Source organism: Leucoraja erinacea, chromosome 7, assembly GCF_028641065.1.
Source record: "Leucoraja erinacea ecotype New England chromosome 7, Leri_hhj_1, whole genome shotgun sequence".
NCBI classification, from domain to species: Eukaryota; Metazoa; Chordata; class Chondrichthyes; order Rajiformes; family Rajidae; genus Leucoraja; species Leucoraja erinaceus.
In genome coordinates, this window is record NC_073383.1 from 30,420,617 (window position 1) to 30,435,104 (window position 14,488).

General features: G+C 44.1%; 1 protein-coding gene across 1 annotated transcript in view; it reads right to left on the reverse strand.

The window, feature by feature from the left end:
* pla2r1 (phospholipase A2 receptor 1) overlaps window positions 1–14,488 on the reverse strand; it is a 70,690-nt gene that overhangs the window by 10,534 nt on the left and 45,668 nt on the right. Inside the window, 8 exon segments of the mRNA XM_055638126.1 lie at window positions 1,094–1,216; window positions 1,740–1,901; window positions 3,648–3,816; window positions 5,328–5,566; window positions 6,945–7,095; window positions 9,183–9,337; window positions 11,378–11,495; window positions 12,610–12,752. Of these exon segments, the coding sequence (XP_055494101.1) occupies window positions 1,094–1,216; window positions 1,740–1,901; window positions 3,648–3,816; window positions 5,328–5,566; window positions 6,945–7,095; window positions 9,183–9,337; window positions 11,378–11,495; window positions 12,610–12,752 (1,260 nt within the window).

Genomic DNA, 14,488 nt, shown 5'->3' on the forward strand with positions numbered 1-14,488 from the left:
GAATAAGTGCTTCAAAGCTGATGATACAAAAGTTAGTGGTTTTGCAGATAGTGAAGATGGTTGTGAACGATTGCAGCAGGATCTGTATCGACCGTTCCAAGTGGGCGGAGGAATGGTCGATGGAATTTAATACAGAGAAGTGTGAGGTGTTGCATTTTGGGACGTCGAACAAGGGCAGGACATACACAGTGAATGGTAGGCCACTGGGTAGTGTTGTAGAGCAGAGGGATCATGTGCATGGTTCCTTGAAGGTCGAGTTGCAGGTAGATAAGGTGGTCAAAAAGGCTTTTGGCATTTTGGCCTTCATCAGTCTATGAATCAGAGTATTGAGTATAGAATTTGGGAGGTCATATTGCAGTTGTATAAGACATTGATGAGACCGCATTTAGAATATTGTGTTCAGTTCTGGACACCATGTTATAGGAAAGATATTGTCAAGCTTGAAAGGGTTCATAAAAGATTTACGAGGATGTTGCCAGGACTAGAGGGTGTGAGCTATAGGGAGAGGTTGAGTAGGCTGGATCTCTATTCCATGGAGCACAGGAGGATGAGGAGAGATCTTATAGAGGTGTACAAAATCATGCGAAGAATAGATCGGGTCGATGCACAATGTCTTTTGCCTAGAGTAGGGGGATCGAGGACCAGTGGACATAGGTTCAAGGTGAAGGGGAAAAGATTGAATAGGAATCCGAGGGGTAACTTTTTCACACAAAGGGTGGTGGGTGTATGCAACAAGCTGCCAGGGGAGGTAGTTGAGGCTGGGACTATCCCAGCGTTTTAGAAGCAGTTAGACAGGTACACGGATAGGACAGGTTTGGAGGGATATGGACCAAGCACAGGCAAGTGGGACTAGTGTAGCTGGGACATTGTTGGCTGGTGTGGGCGAGTTGGGCCGAAGGGCCTGTTTCCACACTGTATCTCTCTATGAGTCTTATGACTCAAAAGATATTTGCAAGAAAGTATTTTTAATTCGAATTTTTAAATGCAAGGTAGTATTTTTAAAGTAGAAACAAAGAACTAGATGCTGGTTAATACACAAAACATTTGCATGTTCTTTTGGAGTATTTTAATTTTTTACTTGGTCATAACTCACCATTGTTGTCAAACATAATACCCAGCCAGATTACATCTGCAATGTGGCTGTACAACTTTACTTGTTGAAGAATGAAATTGTTCTCCTCTTCATCATTAATGTGTAAAATGAAAGATTTTGCAGCTGTAAGGATAAGAAATTTGTAGTAAGTTATCATGAGTATGAAAGTAATCTTACCATAGAATCATGGGACATACAGCACAGAAACAGGCCCTTTGTCACGACTTTTAAGTGCTGTATATATTATTCATTAGCTACATCTCCACAGGAATTCAAAGCTGAATAGTGCATGGTGTTGCACTGCATGGTGTTGTAGTGGCCCGGTGGTGCATTGATAGAGTTGTTGCCTTACAGCACCAGAGACCCGAGTTTGATCCTGTCTACGGGTGCTGTACCTTTTCCCTGTTACCGTGTGGGGTTTCTCCGGATGCTCCGGTTTCCTCCCACACTCCAAAAATGTACAGGTTTGTAGGTTAATTGACTTTGGTAAAAATTGTAAATTGTCCCTAGTGTGTAGGGTAGTGTTAGTGTACAGGATGATCGCTGGTCGGTGTGGACTTGGTGGGCCGAAGGGCCTGTTTCCATGCTGTAAACTAAACTAAGGTTATTTAGGGTAAAGCTAATTTTTCAAGGCACTGCGTCTTACCCAGGTTTCCGCAAATGTCTTTCGCTTCTTCCATTGTCAAGCTTGAAGAATTGTATAAAACCAAATCGAAAAGGTAACAATTGCCTCGAAACGGAATCCAGGGCAAACCTTCGTCAAGGTTAGGGCACTCTGCTTTGTGTGCAGGTGGATTTAATGTTGCAGCTGTAAATAGATGAATGAGAAAGATTTAGAATATTCTAAATCTTAATTTAAGATATTATTATATTAAGAATATTAAGCTATGGTTCCCCCATACCCTAATGTGTCCATATTATATGTAACATCATATTTTGAAATGTAGGTACTTTCATTAAATTCCTGGCCGTAAAGGTCTTGTGAGTATTTTCAATGTTCAGAAATAAAGCAATTATTTTAGAATCTGAGTGTTTAGTTTAATTTAGTTTGGAGATACAGTATGGAAATAGGCATTTCAGCCTAAGGATTCCACACTGACCAACTAGCAATCACCCGTACACACATAGTTCTATCGTACACAAGAGGGACAATTTAAAGAAGCCAAGAAACCTATAAACCTACAAGTCTTTGGAATGCGAGACATGGAGAAAAGCCACAGGGACACAGGGAGAGCGTACAAACTCCGTACAGTCATTGCCCTTAGTCAGGATTGAACCCAAGTCTCTGGCGCTGTGCTGCTGTCTGAGTGGTGGTAACCACACCATGGATATCAAGAATGTGATTCACAGCATAGAAACGATGAACTGCAGATGCTGGGTTACAAAAAAACACACAAAATTCTAGAGTCAGTCATCGGGTCAGGCAACATCTTTGGAAAATATGGGTAGGTAATTTTTTGGGTTGGGACCTTTCATCAGACGGGTCCCGAACCAGAATGTCACCTTTCAATATTCTCCAAAGATGCTGCCTGACCCGTTGAGTTCCTCCAGCACTTTGTATTTATAGCAGGGTCTATAGGGAAGACATGTTACTACACACTTGTACATGGGCAATTTCTATTACTGCTTTTTTAAGATTTAGAGAGTCGTGCAGCATGGGAACGGACCCTTCTGCCCAACTCGTTCACAAGGACCAAGATGTCCCATTTAAGCTAATCTAATTTGCTTGTTTTTGACCCATATCACTTTAAACCTTTCCAATACACGTATCTGTCAAGTGTTTTTTAAATGTTGTTATAATACCTAAAGAGGGGTGGGAGATTGCAACCTTCACATGGTCCACCCTGTTTCAATTAATGCAATTAACCCGACGAGCACAAACAAGATCAAATAGAACAAGTTGACCTACAACTTTAGGCTGTGTGCTCCATATGCAAGAAGAAGTATCTGCAGAAGATCGTATTTGCTGAGGAAGTGGTTAATGTCATGTGGTGTGCAAGCGGCTGAAGATAGACTTTGATCTTGAACCTAGTGATCGCGGGTTTCAGATGCAAATTGACGTACCTCGCTATCTCTTCAGAGGTTTACATAAATTAAAAAAAAAAAATCACTTCCTTTGAACAGGATTCAACATTAGGGCCCAAATGCAAATAATACAGGTAGGAACAGGCTGACTTACACTTGAGTCATATAGCACGGGACCAGGCACTTTTGCCTAACGCCTCCATGCCGACCAAGCTAGTCCCATGTGTCCACATTTAGCCCATATCCCCCTCGACCGTTCCCAGACATGTACCTGTACAAGATCTGCAGATACTGGTTTAAACCGAAGATAGTCGCAAAAAGCTGGAGTAACAGCTTTTCTCTGGAGAAAAGGAATAGGTGACGTATTTAGGTGACATATTTAGGTGACCTATAATAGGTGAGGAATAGAAGGGTCTCAACCAGAAAAGTCACATATTCCTTGTCTCCAGCGATGCTCTCTGACTCGCTGAGTTCCTCCAGTTTTTTGTGTCTATCATCATTTCGAAAGGGTTTGAAGCTGAGCTCTTACTTTCTAAAACCTGGCAGACAGCTCCCTGGAGTTGAGTTTCACAGTCAGCGGTCCTCCAGTAGCCCTTTGTGTCCATGTATCCACAATCGTGAGAGGAATGAGGACGTTCTGCACTCCATTGTGTGAAAACGACAGCACTACCATCTGACCAAGTAAAGCTGTGGCCATCCTGCAAACATTGACAAATGGATAATGATAACATGTTCACAGTAACATTGACATAGAACATAGAACAGTACAACATTAGAACAGTACCGCACAAGAACAGGCCCTTCAGCACACAATCGCTTAGTTTAGTTTATTATTGTCAAACGTACCAAGGTTCAGTGAAAAGATTTTGTTCCATGCGATCCAGTCAGTGGAAAGACTACACATGATTACAATCAATGCGTCCACAATGTACAGATACAGGATAAAGGGAATAACATTTAGTGCAAGGCAATGTCGATGTAGAGTTCAATTAAAGTTAATATATGTGCCGAACATGACACCAAGACCAACATTTATCTGCCTGCACATAATCAGTATCCCACCATATCCAGTATGCAATAAAAAGGAAGTGCAGATGCTGGTTTATGCCAAAGATAAACAAAAAATATTGGAGTAACTCAGCAGGTCAGTCAGGAACTCTGGAGAAAATGGGTAGGGGACGTTTCAGGTTGGGACTGAAGATGGGTCCCAAACCGAAATGTCACCTATCCATTTTCTCCACAGATGCTGCCTGACCTGCTGAGTTACTCCAGCATTTTGGGTCCCTCCAGATCCATGTGCCAATCCCAATGTTTCTTCATTGCCTCTAACGTATCATGCCTGTGCTAACTCCACACAGACAGCACCCGAGGTCAGGATCAAACCCAGGTCTCAGGCACTGTGAGGCCGCAGTTCCACCCGCTGCACCACTGGTTCTCTCTCTGTCCACAGACATAACTTGCATGTACCATCAATGACAAGCTCTGATGGATGGAGTGTAATTAATGAAATTATTCCAAACTGACCTTGCACATGTTGCACACAGGCAGCAACCGAGGTCAGGATTGAACCCCGGTCTCTGGCGGTCCGAGACAGCGGTTGTACCTCTGTGCTACTGGCAGTGTATTCCAGGCACCCACCACCCTCTCTGTAAAAAAACTTACCCCGCACACCTTCTTGAAACTTTGCCCCTTTCGCCTTAAAGTCATGCCCTCTAGTATGCCCTAACACTGCCTTGGCAAAGCCACCAGCTTAATCAAGGACGAGTCTCTCCCCAGTCACTCCCTCTTCCCCGCTCTCCCATCAGGCAAGAGTTACATAAGTGTGAAAATGCACATCTCCAGATTCTGGGATTTTCTTCTCGGTTGTTATGAGTTCCCAGGTAACTGAACCATCCCATCACCAACTAGAGAGCAGTTCTGACCTCCCATCTAACTCATTGGAGATGCTCGGACTATCTTTAATCTGACTCCACTGGACTTTATCTTGCATTAAACGGTATTCCGCTTATCCTGTATCTGTACACTGTGGATGGCGTGATTGTAATCACGTAGAGACCTTCCGCTGACTGTACCTTGGTACACGTGACAATACATTAAACTAAGCTATTTGATTTTTCCATCCTGGGGAAAAGGTTTTGATTGTCCACATTTCTACACATGATGAATGATATCAAAGTTTTATTAAAAAGTGACACAGTTTTGCACGTACATCTTGGCTGGAGAGTCCAATCCAATGAGAATGTGCCAGTGTATTCACGATGACAGTGAGGAAAGCTTGGTGATATTGATCGGTGATGCTGACCAGTTCAGCCTCTCTCAGTTTGCATTCGTTTAATGCTTCATACCAAGTTACGTTCTTCTTAAGTAGCTTGTATGTGTAATTGCCGTACGCAAATGTATCAGGAATCTGATATACAGACGATTTATTGATATTATGGATGGATGAATCTGTTGAGAAGAAGAAAGTGAGATAGATTCATCTGCTGGGAGAATAATCCAATTACAGAACAACAGCTTTAAACAGGAATAAAAACTATTCTGCAAAATCCTACGGCTTTAGACATAGATGCAATTAACACATGTCACACCACAGAACCCAAAACACTAATCTCAGTTCAACAACTTACTGGATTCCCACAAAACCAGAATTTCCCCATGCATACTTGGAAAAAAAAGTCCAGTTTAGTTTAGAGATACCGCAGAGAAACAGGTCCGTCAGCCCGCTGAGTTTACACCGACCATCACACTAGTTCTATGTTGTTCCGCTTTCCATCCACTCCCTACACAAGGGGCAATTTTCACAGGATCAATTAACCTACAAACCCGCACATCTTTGCGATGTGGGAGGAAACCGGAACACCTGGAGGAAACCCATTTGGTCACAGAGAGAATGTGCAAATTCCCCATATAGACAGCACCCGAGGTCAGGATCGAACCCGGGTCTCTGGCGCTGTGAGGCAGCAGCTCTACCAGCTGCATTGCTGAGCAGTCCTGTACTACATTAAATCAACACGTCACATCACACCAGAAAAAGCACACAAGAGTAGACCTCAGTTTAAAAACTTGCTGGATTTTACAAAAACAAGAATTCTCTAGTACATACTTAGAAAAAATGTTGTGTCCTATAATAAATTTTAGTGGCTGTTTAATGATGCCCTATAGAGTCACAGGGTCATACAGCACGGAAACAGGCTCTTTGGCCCAACTTGTCCATGTCGACCAAGATGTCGATCTAAGCTCATTTACCCATGTTTGGTCCATATCCCTCTAAACCTTTCCTATCCACGCACTTGTCCTTTAAATGTTGTCATACTATCTGCCTCAACTACCTTCTCTGACAGCTTGTTTCATACACCGAGTGAAAATGTTGCTCCTCAGGTTCGTACAAAATATTTCCTCTCCCATCTTAAACCAATGAAAGGGTTCCGAAACGTCACTTATTTATTTTCTCCAGAAATGCTGCCTGACCCGCTGTTACTCCAGCACTTTGTGTCTATCTTCGGTATAAAGCTATAATCTATAAAACTAGGATCTATAAATTAAGGTGATCAAGATTTCAGACTCTGCTAGAATAGATTCATTTCACACACTCAATGATAATTTAAATCTCTGCATCTTCGAAATAAACAAACATAGATTTAAACCTCGATGAACAATACAATAGTAAATCACAGATAAAGCTCAATGGTTAACATGATCTCTTTGGGATATCAATTTCCAAGTGTTGGAATTAAAAGATTGTTTCTATTTGGCACGTTAAATATATTACTTCATTTATTTCTTTTTCCTTTAAAATCGGATTGACAATTTAGTTGAAGCACTTTACCTGGAGCTTTCTGACAAACAAAACCATACCGATTTGTATTGCAAATGCTTGTGTACCACCTCCCTGTAGAATGATGAGCATGACTGTTAGACAATAACGCACACCTTTTTGCCTCCTCTTGTAAAACAGGGCTGTTATTGTGTTCGGAAGTCTGCAAGTAAATTTAAAAAATGCTGGAATTACCTTTTGCTCATGTTGCTCTGCCAGAAGGAGTGAGAACAGTGGTATAAAGTGTGGGGGGAAAGATTTAATAGGATTTAATTAAGATCCTATTAAGCTTTAATAGGAACCCGAGGGGTAACCTTGTCGCAAAAGGAATGGTAGGTGTATGGTATGTGCTGCTGGAGAAGGTAGTTGAGGCAGGTACTATCGTGACGTTTAAGAAACATTTAAGCAGGTACATGGATAAGACAGGTTTGGAGGGATATGGCCCAAATTCAGACAGGTGTGACTTCTGTAGGTGGGGTATGTTGGTCGGCATGGGCAAGTTGGGCCGAAGGGCCTGTTTCCACGTTGTATAACTCTATGTATGGGCGGTGGATGAGATGGTGAAAGACTCCATTAGCTACAATAAAGGGAAAAGCATGTTCCAGAAAGGAGTAAGGCAGAGATGCAGGTAGGTTAAAATAAATTGTTATTGGAGGCAAACCAGTAGAGACGGAGCAATGGGAGCACAGAACGGAGTTGTTCCAGGGGAGGGAAGAAATGGAGTTGAGTAGTTGAGGAAATATGATCAACGTGTAATTGCAAAGCAGGGGAAAATCTGCAGGTTTATAACATGTGACTCAAAGTGCTGGAATAACTCAGCGGGTCAGGTAGCATCTCTGGGGAACATTGGTAGGTGCTGTTTTGGGTCGGAATCTTCTTCAGACTGATTGTAGTGGGGGGGGAAGGGGGAGATGGGGAAGAAAGTGGGAAGAGAGGAGGTGCAGAACAAAGCCTGGTATGTAATAGGTTGATGCGGGTGAGGGGGAGGTTTGATCGGCAGCTGGTTGGCCAAAGGCCAGAGATGAAAAGACGGAAGGTGTGAGCCAAAAGGATGGAAAAGGACGTATAACATACGTTGATTATTAATCTATCTGCCTGAGATGGAAAAAGAAGAAAAGAAAGGGAAGTAGAGACACAAGGAACTGCAGATGGAGGGATCATAAACAAAACACAAAGTGCTGGAGGAGCTCAGCAGGTCATGCAGCATCTGTGGAGGGAATGGACTGGTGATGTTTCGGGTCTGGACTCTTCATTAAGATTAAAGTAAATTATAAAACCTGAAAAAGAGTTGGTGACGTTTTGGGTCAGAATCCTTTTTTCAGTCTGAAGAAGGGTTCTGACCCAAAATGTCACCTACTCTTTTTCTCTAGTGATGCTGCCTAATCTGCCAAGTTACTCCAGCGTTTTGTGTCTCTGTTTAAGTACAATAGGTAGACAAAAGGGATAAATATAAATATACAGAGTGCAGAATATCGTTCTCAGCATTGTAGTGCATCAATTCCACAGACAAAGTCTCCTCAGATCCTGGTGAACTTCTACCGCTGCACCATCGAGAGCATCCTTACCAACTGCATCACAGTATGGTATGGCAACTGCTCTGTCTCCGACCGGAAGGCATTGCAAAGGGTGGTGAAAATTGCCCAACGCATCACCGGTTCCTCGCTCCTCTCCATTGAGTCTGTCCAAAGCACGCGCTGTCTGCGGAGGGCGCTCAGCATCGCCAAGGACTGCTCTCACCCCAACCATGGACTGTTTACCCTCCTACCATCCGGGAGGCGCTACAGGTCTCTCCGTTGCCGAACCAGCAGGTCGAGGAACAGCTTCTTTCTGGCGGCTGTCACTCTACTCAACAACGTACCTCGGTGACTGCCAATCACCACCCCCCCCCCCGGACACTTATTATTATTTATTCAAACCGTTTGCTATGTCGCTCTTCCAGGGAGATGCTAAATGCATTTCGTTGTCTCTGTACTGTACACTGACAATGACAATTAAAATTGAATCTGAATCTGATCTGAATCTGAATCCAATGTCTGCAATGGGGTAGAGGTGAATCGGACAGTACGCTAGCTTATGGAAGGACTGTTCAGAAGTCTGATAAGAGAGGGGAAGAAGCTGTTCCTGAGTCTGGCGGTGGTTTCAAGCTTCTGTACCTTGCATGGGCAAGTTAGAAACATAGTAAAATAGGTGTAGGAACAGAAAGGAAGAGGTGGGACCCAGGGTGGGACAAATCATTTAAAAGAAACTCACGGGATCATAAGGATCTGCAGCATCTCGCGCTGGCTCATTGGGTAACCAGTTTGTATACTTCACAGGCTTCCCATTCACCCACCGTTCAAAGTTATCACTGTGCAGACCTATCCACACACTAGTTGATCTTTCCAGGAGCTGGATGGTTAAAAACGCTGTAAATTTAAAAAAGAAAATAATGTAATCTCAGGCTTCACTGCCAATGGCTGCAGTAATAATTGTTGCTTACCGTCATGCATAAGGACAAACAAGTCATCAATTCCAGACCAAAACACAAAAGTAAAGCACAAATCGCTGGAGGAACTCAGTGAGTCAGGTAGAATCAGTGGAGGGAATGGACAGGTGCCATTTCGGGTCAGGACTAACCTGAAACATAGTCTTGGTAAGTATTTTTCCATTTGTAACTTTTCTATCCAGAAGCGGCACAGTGAGTACAGAGTTCGAGTTGCTGCCTCAGAGCGCGAGAATCTGGGTTTGATTATGACACCAAGACTGGATAGACTTGGTTTATACTCTCTAGAATTTAGGAGATTGAGGGGGGATCTTATAGAAACTTACAAAATTCTTAAGGGGTTGGACAGGCTAGATGCAGGAAGATTGCTCCCGATGTTGGGGATTTCCAGGGCAAGGGGTCACAGTTTAAGGATAAGGGGGAAATCCTTTAAAAACGAGATGAGAGTACAACTTTTTTCACACAGAGAGTGGTGAATCTCTGGGAACTCTCTACCACAGAGGGTAGTTGAGGCCAGTTCATTGGCTATATTTAAGAGGGAGTTAGATGTGGCCCTTGTGGCTAAGGGGATCAGGGGGTATGGAGAGAAGGCAGGTACGGGATACTGAGTTGGATGATCAGCCATGATCATATTGAATTGCGGTGCAGGCTCGAAGGGCCGAATGGCCTACTCCTGCACCTAATTTCTATGTTTCTATGTTTCTATGACAGTTGCTGTCTATACGTTGTTTGTACGTTCTACCTGTGACCGCATGTATATTTTCCGGGAGCTCTGGTTTCCTCCCACATTCCAAAGACTTGCAGGTTTGTAGGTTAATTGGCTTCTGTAAACTGTTGGAGACTGTGGAACCAACTCTCCAGGCTTGGGATCACGTCCCATCAGTGGAGGGAAATCGAGACACAAGGACCCACAGATGTTGGAATCATGAGCAGAAATGAAAGTGCTGGACGAACTCAGCAGGTTGGGCAGCATCTGTGGAGGAAATGGACAGACGGCGCTTCGGGTCGGGACCTTTCTTCAGACTGTGGAGAGTAACTTACTCTATAGTTCCATCTGAGAATACCTGTGTCACTGTCCTTAATTTAGGCACAGACAATTAAACCAAAAACAGATCTAAATTATATTACAGGTCCACCACTGGTTTTCTGGCAACTGATGGTCTGGCACCTCCTTTAATCTGGTGGGGGGAAAGATTTAATAGGAACATTTTCACACAAAGGGTGGTAGGTGTATGTAACGGCTTGCTGGTAGAGGTGGTTGAGGCAGGTACTATCACAATGTTTAAGAAATATTTAGACAAGCTCATGGATAGGACAGGTTTAGAGGGATATGGGCCAAATGTAGGCAGGTGGGACTAGTGTAGATGGAACATGTTGATCGGCTTGGGCAAGTTAGAAACATAGAAAAATAGGTGCACGAGGAGGCCATACGGCCCTTTGAGCCAGCACCACCATTCAATATGATGATGGCTGATCATCTAAAATCAGTACCCCATTCCTGCTTTTTCCCCATATCCCTGGATTCCTTTAGCCCTGGGAGCTAAATCTAAATCTTTGTTAGATTTAACAGTTGAAATTCCCTGGGCGGCCACAGAAGGCGCTGCTTGTGGCACGCACTCTTTCGAGACGTGTCCCTCCATCCCAAAAGAGTTATTTGCTTACATCTGCAGTTGTTGGTGGCGGTCCCTCGGTTTTGTGCAATCCTTTACTTATTTTGCTTACATTAAACCCTAGCCATGGCTTCTAAGTAAGGTCCAAGTGGCAGTCATGTTGTCAAGTGTAAGCACATTTAATATTTGTTTTATTGAAGTTTCTAGCAGGGTGTGATTAGTGGGTCAGAGGTGTATTGTTGTATCATTATTACGTGACCTCTGTTGGTCTGGCAAAACGGATAATCCGGGCAAGGCTCTGGAACCAAGGGTGCCGAAAACTCACTGGTGGACCTGCAGCCACTTTTAATTACCTTGTTCTATCTCATTTTCTATTGTAGCGAGGTTGCCTCCATGTATTGTACAAAACATTTGAGAGGAATACCAATGCTTTAGTTGTCTCTTGTCCTTTGGTACGTAAACCAGGAAACACTGTAACAAGAACAACAAAAGCCACAAGTAAAGTATTTCTTTATGCTGCAATCTTTGAATCACAAGTAATTATTCTGAAAATGCTAAGTGCAGTTCAATTTAGCTATGAAAAGTAGAATCTACCGCTGAGAAATCAATCTAATATCACTGACTTTTAACACATTATATTGGATGGTGACACCATGCATTGGAACTGAATGCTGTCTGTGTGGAGTTTCCACGTTCTCCCTGTGGCTGAGTGTTCCCTCCGCATGATCCGGTTTCCTCCCACATCCTAAAGACGTGCAAGTTTGTAAGTTAATAGGCCTCTACATTGCCCCTAGTGTGGGGACTGGATGAGAAGGTGGGATTACTGGTGTGTATGGGTGACCGATGGTTTGCGTGGACACGGTGGGCCGAAGGGCCTGTTTCCATACAGTATCTTTCAATCAATCAACCACCATTTGTTAAGACAAAAAATAGCAGTTGCAATTTAATTTTCTATATATAATAGGGAGCTTGTTGCCTTAAAATAATGAAAGTTGCAATAATGATTTAACTGGTCTCACAATTAAATATATATTCTCAGCCTAATGGGTGGCACGGTGGTGCTGTGGTAGAGTTGCTGCCTTACAGCACCAGAGACCAGCGTTCGATCCTGACTACTGATGCTGTCTGTATGGAGTTTGTATGTTCTCCCTGTGACCGCATGGGTTTTCTCTGGGTGCTCCCGCTTCCTCCAGGGATGTGCAGGTTTGTAGCTTTGGTAAAACTGTAAATTGTCCCTATTAAGCCCCTGTCCCACTTCGGAAACCTGAACGGAAACCTCTGGAGACTTTGCGCCCCTCCCAAGGTTTCCGTGCGGTTCCCAGAGGTTGCAGGTAGTGGAAGCAGGCGGGGAGACTGACAAAAACCTCTGGGAACCGCACGGAAACCTTAGGTGGGGTGCAAAGTCTCCAGAGGTTTCCGTTCAGGTTTCCTAAGTGGGACAGGGGCATCAGTGTGCAGGATGATCGCTGGTCGGTGTGCACTCGGTGGGCCGAAGGGCCTGTTTCCATTCTGTAAAGTCTGTGTTAAGACTTTGTGTTTAGTCCACAAAATACAGCTGTCAAAAATATTCTACAGCTAAAATCACCTTATTTTCAAAATAAAGCCATCCTTTTGGGCACGAGATGTCGGGCAGGTAACGGTCGACCGTTGGAACCTCTACGAGTGATATATTGTGACGTTTACAGATGAAAGGAAGAGACAGAAAGCACTTGCTGTCACCCCATCGCCCTGTGGGTACAGATGCAAACAAGCGTAAAATTACTGTACGGCATTCCGACATAATCAGACTAGGAGGTGCCCATCCTTAATCTCAGCTTCTGTCATTCAGAGGTACACACAAAATGCTGGAATAACTCAGCGGGACAGGCAGCATCTCGGAGAAAAGGAATGGGTGACATTGAGGGTCGAGACCTTTCTTCAGACTGATGGAGTATGGAGGCCAGGGCAGGTCAGGACGGGAAATTCCCACTCCTGGTGTGTCCAATGCGTTTCTACGGAAACTGGTAAAATTTTGCAACCACATTTATTCAGAAATGCCAAACATTTAAACACTGCTTCCCATCCTCATACTTGACCTTTCTTTCCTGGGCCACTTCCACTGTCAGTGTGAAGCCACAAGCAAAATGGAGGAACAGCACCTCAAATGTCGCTTGAGCAGCTTACAACCCAGTGGCATTGATTTCTCCAAAGTAACCCTTGCATCCCCTCTCCATCCCTCCCCCACCCTAATTGTCCTGCTAGTTTTACTGTTTGTACCCCCTCATTATCATGACCGCCACAGCCAACAATGGACCATTGTGGGCTCTTTGGTGATTGGTATTCGCTCTGATCTGTTCTGTACCTTTTCATACCCCTTGTTTCCCTATCCCCGACTCAGTCTGAAGAAGGGCCTCGCCAACAGTCTGTCAGTCCCTTTCTTCTTTGTTGTTTTTTAGTACGTGTTATATGTGTGTTTTCAGTGTTCTTTAGCTTGTTTTATGTGGGGGTTGGGGGAAACCGTTTTTAATCTCTTACCACAACGGAGATGCATTTTTTTCTGTATCGTATCTCCCGTCCGCAATACGGCCTAACATCGAGGAGTTGGCGACCTTTGCTGGACACCGATTTTGAGAGTTCCATCGCGAGAGTGTGCAGGACTTTAACATCATGGAGCCTGCGATCCCTTTGCCAGGGATCAACCTCCGAGCTCTACCGCGGGTGGCTGTGGACTATAACATCGTGGAGCCCATGGTCTCTGGTCAGAGACGGAGTTCGGGAACTCAAAGCCGCAGGAGCTTCGACCGCCCTGATGCAGGAGCTTCGATTGCCCCGACGTGGGAGGTTCGAATGGTCCCGGCCCTGGAGGTTCAACTGCCGGCTGTGGGAGCTTTGATCGCCCCAACACGGCAGCTTTGATCGCCAGCTGCGGGAGCTTCGATTGCCCCGACGGATGGTTCGACTGCCCCAATCGCGGGAGATAAATGAGGGAAGAAGACTAGACTTTATTGCCTTCCATCACAGTGAGGATTGTGGGGAATCCGCAATGGTGGATGTTTATGTTAACTTTTATGTAGTTGTGTGTCTCGTTGCTTTTTTAGTATGGCTGTCTGGTAATTCGCATATCACTGGACCTTTGAAACCCAAAGCGTAAACTATTCCTTTACTCCAAGTGATGCTATGTGACCCGCTGAGTTACTCAGCATTTTGCACCTATCCTCGGTGTGAACCAGCATCTGCCATTCCTTCCTAGTTACTCAGAATAACTGTTGATATTTTCCAATTTCCAGATAATTCACTGAATCAGATTACACAGTTGACACAGTGGAATAGAACATAGAAAAGAACAGCACACAGTGTCTGTGTCAAACATGATGTCAAATTAAACTAATCTTTAAGTCAGAATGTTCATTTTTAGGAGATTAGAAGGATGCAGTATCAGGCCCGGTTAGTTAGAGCTCGAAGCCCTGTGCAATGCTACATTTCAG